This window comes from Sebastes fasciatus, chromosome 12 (assembly GCF_043250625.1).
Source record: "Sebastes fasciatus isolate fSebFas1 chromosome 12, fSebFas1.pri, whole genome shotgun sequence".
NCBI classification, from domain to species: Eukaryota; Metazoa; Chordata; class Actinopteri; order Perciformes; family Sebastidae; genus Sebastes; species Sebastes fasciatus.
Window position 1 is genome coordinate 14,189,101 of NC_133806.1, and position 11,829 is coordinate 14,200,929.

General features: G+C 43.2%; 1 protein-coding gene across 2 annotated transcripts in view; it reads right to left on the reverse strand.

Annotated features, from left to right (window-relative positions):
- The window catches only part of clstn3 (calsyntenin 3), a 28,611-nt gene extending 17,190 nt beyond the window's left edge, over positions 1-11,421 (reverse strand). For both annotated transcript variants that reach the window (XM_074653275.1, XM_074653274.1), the window contains exons 1-7: positions 11,071-11,421; positions 9,975-10,041; positions 5,333-5,455; positions 3,527-3,737; positions 3,140-3,348; positions 1,912-2,061; positions 69-254 (exon numbers count right to left, since the gene is read on the reverse strand). In XM_074653275.1, coding sequence (XP_074509376.1) covers positions 69-254; positions 1,912-2,061; positions 3,140-3,348; positions 3,527-3,737; positions 5,333-5,455; positions 9,975-10,041 — 946 coding nt within the window. In that variant the 5' untranslated portion in view covers positions 11,071-11,421. The remainder of the gene's footprint in view (positions 1-68; positions 255-1,911; positions 2,062-3,139; positions 3,349-3,526; positions 3,738-5,332; positions 5,456-9,974; positions 10,042-11,070) is intronic.
- Between the last annotated feature and the right edge of the window lie 408 nt (positions 11,422-11,829).

An 11,829-nucleotide genomic window follows, 5' to 3' on the forward strand; every position in this document is an offset into this window, starting at 1 on the left:
AGAGGATATTGATAAAAAAAGGATCCCACACTCCGAAGTTTCATTTTGAGGTGTAAACCAGAACTGACCACATAGCCGTCGCACAGATCTGTCAGAGTAGCTGTCTCTGTCGCAGCCCTTCCCGATGTGGCCGGTCTGGAGCTCTACGGTGGCCTGGATGTTCCACACCGTCTCCTCACAGGTCTCCAGATGCAGGCTGGGGAACAGGGGGATGCTGCCTGACCCGGGTGTGTACTCGACACGCTTGGTCCATCCTGAAAAAAGCGTGCAATCACAACCTGACCCTTTAACATTTGCATTCAAAAAGTATGGGAACTTTATGAGATGGAGCAAATAACATACGCACTAAAGAATTCAAAAGCTCACATTTATAAAGAGGTGAAGTCCTGTTAATACAATAAGGTCAGTGGTGTAAATGGTAATGGACTTGCATTTATATAGCGCTTTTCTAGTCTTCCGACTACTCAAAGCGCTTTACACTACATGTCAGCATAAACACATTTATACACTGATGGCAGAGGCTGCTAAGGTGCCAACTCTTCCCATCAGAATCTAATCTAAATACTCAATCACACACCGATGGCTATGCCTTCGGGAGCAACATGGGGTTAAGAGTCTTGCTCAAAGACACATTGACATGTGACCCGGAGCAGCCGGGTATCGAACCAACCTGCTCTACCCTCTGAGCCACAGCCACCCACAGTGTAGTGCTCGTTGATGAGGTGGGTGTACTACTAGGTAGAGTTGGGTAGGTTACCGAGGAGGAAGTGGGTATACTCTCCTATATATTCCGATGGCTTTTTGGCTGATAGGTGGGTAAACCACCAGAAAAAGAGGTGGGTATACCCCATATTCCTGCGTATACTCTCCACTACACCACTGAATAAGTTTAATCTATCAATTTCACACTCTCTCATATTATTTACCTGCCATACATTCATACATTCTCTCATCTTGAACTCTCTGTCTCGGGGCTCAGTTATTGAGAACTAGTCAAGTTGTTCGTAGTCTGTTATCTACTGAGCATTAACAGAAATTAGCTGTTAACTGGTCTCCCTTGCGGTACAAAGACACATGCGCTTGTGCCAGATATTAATGAGCTGGGCCGATAAAATAATTTAGAAAATCAGGTAAATACTTTTTTAATTTAAGGTTTGGTTGTTCTACTAATGTAACTCAAATCTAGTAACTGCACACTATAGTTGGAAAGCAATCTGCATCGCGCTTTCACAAGCCAGCAGAAATACCTTCAGTTTCCATTAGTATGTATTTAGTCATACAACAAAGAATTTAAGGGATTTCAATGAACATACAGTACACGTAGAAACCTGTCATGATCCTCAAATCTAAACTCTATGCAATGATTAGTTTGATGTTAGAAGATAGATCAATATTCCTTATAGATTTGAAATACACTATTGCCTATTATGGTCTTGAACAGAACTCGATTTGCTCTGGACTCGGTCCTGACGTGATCTTTGGACCTAGTCTTGGACTTGACTTGGACTCGATTAAGCTGGTCTTGACTACAACCCTGCTTACAGGGAACTGACATGTTAAAATGTGAGATTGTATTTGAATTGTACTGCGCTGTCAATAAGATGAGCTCATCCTGGTGCAAGGATCTAATGTCAGACAATCCAGAGAAAGAGTAGTAGTAGATCTATAAATATATTCTCACAGTTTAATTAATTGCCTTCCCTTGATATTACTTAGGTTCAGAACTACCTCTTTAAAATGCAGCTCTTGATATAAACACGCAAAGATGATTCATCCAAGCGGCAGCCCACGCACCACTAAAAGTGATGGTTTCAACAGATTAAACGACTGAAATACGTCTCTGAAACCTCGCGAGAGTTATCCAAGCACGACAATCGGGACAGAAAGAGAGCGATCTGTGACATTGATTACCGATCCAGCCGGGTTTGCAGGACGGCTTGACTGTGACGACAACCTGGGCATCAGCCTGAGCGCGGTTCTTTCCACAGTCGAAGGCGGTCACCCAGAAGGTGTGAACACGCTGACGCTTCGAGTCCAACGGCTCCGTGTTCTTAATGTTACCTAGGAGACAGAGAGAGAGAGAGAGAGAGAGAGAGACAAAGAAAGGAAGGACAAGAAATTATGAAACACAAGAATAAAAGGGAAACAGAAATAGCAGAGTTAGTCATCAACAACAAGCTTGCATAATTGAAAGCCCAACACTCATTGATAAAGCTTCAATCACGACACATACACAACAACAGAACCACTTCCTGCTCAGTGCACTATATCCAGGAATAGAAAGGGAAAACAGAGCAGAATGAAAAGTGAAGGGTTTTCCTGTTTTCACAGATAAAGGCACGAATCACTGCGAAAGGCTGACAGCGCTCAGCATGCCAGCTGACAGACAATAGGTAAGACAGAAGATGGTGTGACATGGCGAGAGGAGAAACAGCGGGATGAAAAGAGATAGTGGTAGTAACAGAGAAGACAAAGTGAGGAAATAGACAATGACAAGCCCACAGTGTCTGAAGAAAGTTGGAACAAAAGGTCTCTGTACCAGTCTGACCCAAAAAATAAAGGAGCTGCTCATCCTCTGCAAAAACCCTCCAAGTCCTGGACGATTCTGCAGAGTCATACTAAAACAGGGTCCTCCTCAGCTGCTGTGTCTCATTACAATTCATCTCCCAGCAGCCAGTCAATGGATACAATTACGACAAAGAGTTTAGGGAATCTGCGAGCAGCCAAGAACAAAAAAAGGATGCTATATTAAACTGAAACAGCTGCTGCCATGTTTATGCAGAGCTAGAACAATAGTCCGCCCACACAAAGTCTATTTCCACATCTTTTCTACCTGTGCGCGGAAATAAGTGCCTGCAAATCTTTTCACTCTGTCGCTATGCAGACATCAATATCCCAGCAGCGTCTGCTGCGGGTCTTTTTCATGTATTGAGGGCATCCGCAGTTTAGGAGTTGAATACTGAATATTGAATTTAGTGATCTACTTGCATCAGGCCACACAGAGCAGATAGCAGACAGCATATGAGGATAATAATACGGTGGCTGGTGGGGTTATTGTATTTCCGAGACGGACAAAAACTAATAGGTCTGTGAGTCCGACACCCGTTGATTTACTGCTGCAAGATAAAACACATCTCACCATCGTTGTCGATGGCGAAGGGCACATTAGGAGTGATGATGTCATAGAAGCAGATCTGGCTGTACTGCGGGGAGCAGTCTGCGTCCAGGGCCTCCACACGCACAATTCGGTCAAACAGACGCCCCTCTGGGACTGAAGCCTCGTAGCGACGCTCAACAAACACGGGGGAGAACTCATTGACGTCGTTAACGCGAACATGCACGGTGGCCCTGAGGGGAGGAGGAGTGGGAGGCAAAACACAAGCAGAGAGAGATGGATTATCGTAACAACAGGAACAAGGATGGTCTTTACAGTGCACAGCCAGAGAAACGTCAGATACTGACTGTAATTATTGTTAAAACACTCGATATCCTCTGTTTGAATTGGGAGGAGAGTGGCTTAACTAACTTGTGGGATTTCTTGCTGTTGACTCCATCGGGTCCCTCTCCGCAGTCGTAGGCCTGGATGGTGAAGCTGTGCTCCCGCTGGCTCTCGCAGTCCAGCGGCTCCTTGGATCGGACCAGGCCCTCGCCAGTGGAGCGGTCCAGAACCACCGCTTCAAACTGGACCGAGCCTGAACCCGAGGGGCCATTATGAACCCGGAAGCCACAGATTTCACCTGGGAGAGGCAGGGAGGAAAATACCTCAATCAATAATAAACACTAAGAATCCAAATTTACTCAAATTGCAATTTTTTAATAAATAAATTGTCTTAAGTATCTGATATAATAATATAATGTTAATTAACTTCCTATTGTTCCAAATATTAGATTATTTTTTTTATCATTTGTGTGGAAAAGGCTGCTCACAGCTTACACAGAGTGCTGCAGTTATAAGAGAAATTATATAACAACAAATGTACCATCTTTGCATTGGCTTTCAGTTGATTTTAGAATTTAGGTTATTAGATTTGACGCATTACTTTTGAAGCACTCCAGGTCTGGCTCCAGCATACGTTTGTGTGCACTTATATGCCTGCACTCAACCTTTAGATCCTGCTACAAAAATCTAGACTCAATGACGGAGCTGTATTTCCTATCATCGCCACAGAACTTTGGAACAGCCTTCCTCTTAAAATTCATCTTGCTACCTCAGTGATTCCTTTAAATCACCATTAAAAACTCCTATTTCTTTATTAAGTAGTCTTTCTGTGCCCTGTCACTTCTTCTTTTTCTACTGTCCCAATAATTTGTGCTATTTTAATGTTTTTTCCAATTTTTCCTGTGAAGCAGTTCGTCATTTTGATTTGAAAAGTGCTCCACAAATAAAGGTTATTACTATTATTATAACAGCTACAACAACCAGTGATATATAACCAGAATTCCAATCAATCAGCCCACAGTTCAGTCCAAATGTCCACAATTTAAGTGATCAGATTGTATTGATAAGGACAATCAAATCAGTTGTGTGCTACAATGAGAAGGTGATAAAAAATATTTATTATTGCATCTAATTGTGACAATTTATCCTAATATTCAGTAGATTTAAAGTTACATCATCCAGTGCTTTTCAGAATATATTAAGTGCAGACAGATATCTGTAGGATTCCTTTAAGTGGCCCTTTAACGTATCATTATAAGAGTAGAATTAAATAGATTGCAGGGGAGACTCAAAATAAAACCCTTAATATAGCAGCCGATCTTCCCCGGCTGACATAAAGTTAAGGTGAGGAAGGTTTTCTTACTCAAACAGCTAATTTTCTCTTCCTTCTTGACACAAGCCCAATACATTTCAGGGAGCGCTGGAGTAATTCTAGTCGAGCTGTTATAATTTGACTGAACACGGTTATTTCCAGGAGTGCAAACACGATAACCTTATTTCATCAGCCTGCAGAGGCAAGAGCGCTGCTGACTGCAATGCGGGGTTGAATTACACTATGATGGCCTAAAAATAGTGGACTCTGTGACTGAATACGTTGCCTTTAATATTTAGACGGGTCCATTGGGAAATATGGTGGGAAATGGCAGCAGTCTGATAGCTCCAAATTCAGTGTTATGTTTACTATTAAAGCCCGAGCAACGCCTGGTGAGATAATTTTCAATTTGGCCTGGTGATGTGGTTTTCAATTTGGCAGTGCGAGTACTTGATTTGACCTATTTTTCGCAGCAGCCAGTTCTGTGGATGTTCAAGCAAATTCATGGAAAAGTTGGGCATTTTCTTTGACAGCCCTCTCATCCTATACTCCCCCATGCTGTTTCATGCGGTTGGTGTTACCGGCGTAGTGTAGTGGAGCATCTTTGTCCAGGGCAAAGAGAGGGGGGTTGAGCAGCACGGTGTTGTCGTTCTCCATGACGATCCCCTGGTACTCTGTCTCGATCCATGGCTTGTGCTTATTGGCTGAACGGCACAGAGAAGAGACCGAAGAGGCTTTGGGTTAAATGGAGCAATTAGAAAGAACCAACGTGTCTATTTTTAACACTCCATTACGGGTGAGGACATGGCGAGTATCAGAGGAAAAAATACACAATGCAAGTGTGATCACAAGGACACAGTTTAATCACATTCGCTGCATATTTCCCCTCTTTCTACACATAAACCTCCTTCTCTTGTTCACATCAGAGCGCCACTCTGCACACCTTCCTGCTTGGCAGTATAATTAAAGCCAGTCAGATTTCACCTTATCACACACAGAGAGGTATATTGCTCATATCAATCAGCCAAACTAGCCTGCCACAGGCGCAGCACAATAAAAAAACAGCCGAATCCAAATCAAATGCCCGGGGTTTACTGTGAATTTAACCTTTAATTGCGAATTAATTATTCATCCTTGTGCTGAATGTTCTGCGCTGAGTGATCAAAGGGCAAGTTAATGAGCCAGAAGGATGACGGTTTTACACCCCAGCAAAGAGCAAAAACAAAAGGCGGAGTGCCTCCCCTCTGTTGTCCTCAATCTCTTTAACGCCGAAGACACAGAGTTTGAAATCAGACAGAAGCACAAGACTTGTGTTTAGCAAATGCTTTGTTGTCTTCACAGTGAATTTTCCAGAAAATCTGCCTGGAACTAACTGTGCTGTGTGAGGAGAGTCAACAGAGGAAAATGCTGCTGCTTCTGAATCTGATGCAACTTCTATCGCTTGAAATTTTTCGATTATAGAGCCAATATGGTACTTTTCGTACACCTTACTGGAGAATATAAATGTGTTTTTCTCAGTGGTGGACAGTAACTGAGTACAATAGGGCTGCAACCAACGATTATTTTCACTGTTGATTAATCTGTTGATTATTTTCTCGATTAATCGATTAGTTGTTTGGTCTATAAAATATCAGAAAATGGAGAAAAATTAAGATCAATGTTTCCTAAAGCCCAAGATGACATCCTCAAATGTCTTGTTTTGTCCACAACTCAAAGATATTCAGTTTACTGTCATAGAGGAGTAAAGAAACCAGAAAATAATCACATTTAAGAAGCTGGAATCAGAGAATTTTAATTAATCGATTATCAAAATAGTTGGCGATTAATTTAATAGTTGACAACTAATCGATTAATTGTTGCATCTCTAGAGTACAATTACTCAGTCACTGTATTTAAGTACAATTTGGAGGTATTTTACTTGGGTATTTCCAATTTATGCTAGGTCATACTTCTACTCCACAACAGTTCAGAGGGAAATATTGTTCTTTTTAGTCTGCAACATTTATTTGACAGATATATCTCAACTAGCTACAATATTAAAATGCTGCTTACACAGTAACACATCAGTAATAATAATCTATCTATTATAATATACCACTCTGAAAGAAGTCATTCTGCTGTCTAATGAGTATTAAGTCAAGCTAAAATGGGGTGTTAAATTGCTCTTTAAGTACATTTTGCTGATAATGTTTCTCCTACTTTTACATGTAATGGAATATTTTTCATTAAAGTATTGCTACTTTTATTTTATTTGTATTCTTTTATCTGACTGGGACAATATATGTAGGCATTGTTACATTTAAATAAAGAGCAACTGATGCAATGTGCGAAGGACTTCTAGCTAATTTGCAGACCTTGTCGCTGGTTTTTACAGTTGAAATGATTAGATGGTTAAATAAAGCCATTCATCAGAAAGATAATCAGCAACTATTTTGATCATTCAGTAAAATTTCAAGCAAAAATAACCAACATTTCCTTTTTGCTGCTTCTCGGGTGAGAGGATTTGCTGCTTTTCTTCATCTTACGTGATAATAAAGAGAACGTCTCTGGGTTTTTGTGCTGTTGGTTGTATAAAATAATCAATTTCAAAGCATAAACTGGCCTCTAGGAAACTGAAACAGGTATTTTTCACTATTTTACGACTTTTTTATAGACCAAATGATTCATTGAGTAAATAATGAGCAGATGAATCATTAGGGCTGTCCTCGACCAAAGAAATTCTTAGTCGACTAGTCGATTAGTTGTTTAATCGACGGATCTGTGAAGTTTCTCCACAAAGAATCACACAAAAGCACCACATTGTGTTTATCAGAGATGTGCTCATTAGGTTCTTGGGAATAAGTCATTCAGCAAGAAAAAATAAAATTAAAAACGACTAATCGACTCCGCCAGGGCTGCGCTTTGTCACCAATCCTGTTCGTGATATTCATGGACAGGATATCGAGGCGTAGTCGGGTGGAGGAGGGTTTGCAGATCGGTGTGCTGAGGATCTCATCGCTGCTTTTTGCAGATGATGTGGTCCTGTTGGCATCATCGGTCTGCGACCTCCAGCACTCACTGGATCGGTTCGCAGCCGAGTGTGACGCAGTCGGGATGAGAATCAGCACCTCTAAATCTGAGGCCATGGTTCTCAGCAGGAAACCGGTGGTTTGCCTACTCCGGGTAGGGAATGAGTCCTTACCCCAAGTGAAGGAGTTTAAGTATCTCGGGGTCTTGTTCGCGAGTGAGGGGACGATGGAACGTGAGATTGGTCGGAGAATCGGAGCAGCAGGGGCGGTATTGCATTCGCTTTACCGCACCGTTGTGACGAAAAGAGAGCTGAGCCGGAAGGCAAAGCTCTCGATCTACCGTTCAATCTTCGTTCCTACTCTCACCTATGGTCATGAGGGTTGGGTCATGACCGAAAGAACGAGGTCGCGGGTGCAAGCGGCCGAAATGGGTTTCCTCAGGAGGGTGGCTGGCGTCTCCCTTAGAGATAGGGTAAGAAGCTCAGTCATCCGTGAGGGACTCGGAGTAGAGTCCTTGCTCCTTTGCGTCGAAAGGAGCCAGTTGAGGTGGTTCGGGCATCTAGCACGGATGCCTCCTGGGCGCCTCCCTTGGGAGGTGTTCCAGGCACGACCAGCTGGGAGGAGACCACGGGGAAGACCCAGGACTAGATGGAGAGATTATATCTCTACTCTGGCCTGGGAACGCCTCGGGATCCCCCAGTCAGAGCTGGTTAATGTGGCCCGGGAAAGGGAAGTTTGGGGTCCCCTGCTGGAGCTGTTGCCCCCGCGACCCGATCCCGGATAAGCGGTTGAAGATGGATGGATGGATGGATAGTCGACTCAAGAAATCTTAGTCAAGTAAGACCAAAATGACCAATTAGTCGACTAATTGACTGAGAAGGGACATCCCTATAAATCAATAGTGAAAATAATTGTTGTTGCAGCCCTATAGATACTTTTACTTAAGTAAAAGATCTCAACACTTCTTCCACCACAGTTTTTTTCCACAAAACCCATTTTTAATTTAACAAAATTGCTCAAACGTTGTCAAATGTCCATGAATGGCCCAAAACAAGCTGGAATAAAATAGTCTGAAAATGGCAAGAAAGCATCTGATCACAGAATGAGGGCACAAATCTGAGCAAGCTTTCAATACTCTGTTTCGGTACCAAAAAAAGTAAGTTCAGCCCTAATCAAAGATATTCATCAGCTCCTCTCAAGGTCTAGCCTGACCCCGTCCCTTCCTCCTCCTCTTCCTCGTCCACAGTCCTCTACCATGTCTCTTTTTTGGTCATTTATCTCCCGCCCTCTGTCCCCTCAGTTGATCTCCTCCTCCCCCCGTCCCTCCTCTGCTCTATAGCATTAATCTGAGCATCAGGCCTGTGGATTACATTCGGGATTACAGATTGAGAGGCATCCCATTCCATCTCTCTCTGTCTCTCCTGGCACTTTTCCTCTCTCTGTCACTCTATCGCCCCACAACACTCACCCACCCCTCCTCGTCTGTCTGCCTCCCTCTCTCACACATGCATACTGTATATACACTGCATATATACATAAATGCTCCGGTATCTTGCGCTTTTCCTTTTTCCCCCGTGTCACCTGATCTCACGTACCACCTCTCTCTCTCCACCACCTCCTCCTCCTCCTCCTCCTCCCTCCTTATCGGCCTGCGTCTTTTCGGCCACGTCCTCTCCTGTCACAGCTCCTTCTCCTCTGTCTCTTCTAACATTTCCCCCTGTCTCTCTTTCTCCCCTCTCTCTCCCTGACACTCCATCTCCCCTTTTCAAATCTCCTCATCTTCCCTGCATCACTCTCCTCTACCGCCTCCTTCTCTGACATTCTCCCTCTCCACGCTGCCTGTTTCGTTTTCTCCTTCCCCCAGCATGATAATCATTGGAACAATGATGTTGAATCAGAGTCATGGTTATCCAGGATGATGAATCTGCTACAGAGGAGGAAACAGATTTATCATCCTCTCAAGAGTCACACGCACCATGCACACACTGTGTCACGAAACACAAAATGTATAAACACTTATGTCTTTTTCTACAATGAAGATCAAATGAATACACTCATGAGGGAGAGCAATATAAAGTCATCAGGAGCATTTCAGGGCAAAAGCAGCCATGGCCTCTATACCCGAGCACCTTGACAGGTCTGCGTGCTCCCATGGCGATGTCAACCATCATCTCAACACTTCACAATTAACAGTCAAAATGATTGAGGAACTGACCTTTGTTGCCATTGGCAACCGAAGTCAAGCAAAGGAGGAAGAAGGAGAGAAAATTCATTCTGTCCATCTGAGGGAGGAAAGGAAAGGAAAGGTATAGAGGAGGCAACAGGGTGGGGTGAGGAATATACAGTTACATGCATCAACAACTCATCAGCAGGTATAGAGAGAGAGATCAGGCCTATCAGATGCAAGAAAACGCAACTCAAGTGTCATGTATGTAACCTTTGGAGGCCTACGTAGGTACGAGAGACCCTACATGATGAACTCAATTTGGTGCTGCATATTGATTCAGCATGAATAAAACCAATAATCCATAATTGTTCCTGCCTTTTCCTGACTGACAAGCTTGCAGATAAAGGAGCCTGCACATACCTGGTCGTGATGTGTGTATAGCCTATATATGTGTGTGTGTGTGTGTGTGTCACTAGAATAGGTTTTGCATGTGGCAGTGAGGGTGTTTTCCCATGTTTTAATTGTGGATTATGATGGACTCAATTTGGTGCTGCATATTGATTCAGCATGATTAAACCAATAATCCATAATTGTTCCTTAAAAAATCAGACTGACAAGCTTGCAAATGATGGAGCATGCACATACCTGGTCGTGATGTGTGTAGCCTATATGTGTGTGTGTGTCACTAGATGGTAGGTGATAGATGATAGGTTTTGCATGTGGCAGTGTGGGTGTTTTCCCATGTTTTAATTGTGGTTTGTTAGGTTTAAAAAAAAAAAAAAACGCAGCTGCTGTCTTGTGGCCACAACTGAAAAATGAGTCCTTGGGGTTTGTTTTTTTCATGCTCTCATTGACATAACAAGCCTCTACGTTTTTCCCACTGCTGCAGTCCTTCATAGGGCTATACAGGACAACATACTATGGAGATTACATGGGAATATATAAAACAGATTCACAGGTTGTTCAGGCTACACACATACAACCATCCAAGAGCAGAGAAAACATGCTATGCGACAATAATCAGGCTGGTTGACACACATTACCAGCTTGGTGCTGCCTCATAGTCGTGTTGAAGAGCTCACACACACTATAGAGCCAGAGGAGAGGAAATGTCGCAGAAATGCAAGCTGAATTTGCCATTTACCGTGTGGTGAGTTGCGGTGATGATCCTGGTTTGGTACCCAGCCTCTGAGGCTCGCGCAGCATCCGCCTCTCACGCCCCTGCTGCTCGGCTCCTCTTCAGGCTGGAAACACAAACCTCCAGGTAGAGAGGAGATGGAGAGGAGAAGGACACAGAGAGACAAGTCTCTTTACACAAGCAGCAGCAGCTGGAGAAGATGACAAGGATGTATTTATATATCACCCTGTGACGTTAGATTTGGTGATGATGGAGGAAGAAGATGGAGAGAGACCGATGGATGCCCTTGTTTTTTCTGCTCTATACGGAGGAGGAGAGAAAAAACTGGTGGGAATATTACGCTGCGTCTCCTCCCTCTGAGCGTTTCTTAACCCGCCCACACTGCGTCCTTCTCTCTCTCTCCATCTCTCTCTCTCTCTCCACCAGACTGCTGCTCTGGCTGTTTTCTGCTGTTGAACGCACATTGAGAGTGACTCAGACTCCAACACAGCAATTCATCTCATCACGTTTGTTCTCAGCTCAGAGGCCTTGCTTCACTCACAACCCTTTCTCCTCCTTTATATATATCATATTATATATATTAATCTCCTCTTTTTATTCCCTCACTGCTCAAGCTTCCCTTCACCAGACTGCAAAATGACGTCATACCACCCCTTTTGCCCTGCCACATGAAGGCATGATGGGATACACACTTATACAAACAAGAAGTCCTTGCTTGAAATGCAGCATTTAATTAATGAACATTATAAAATTGTATTTGAAAAT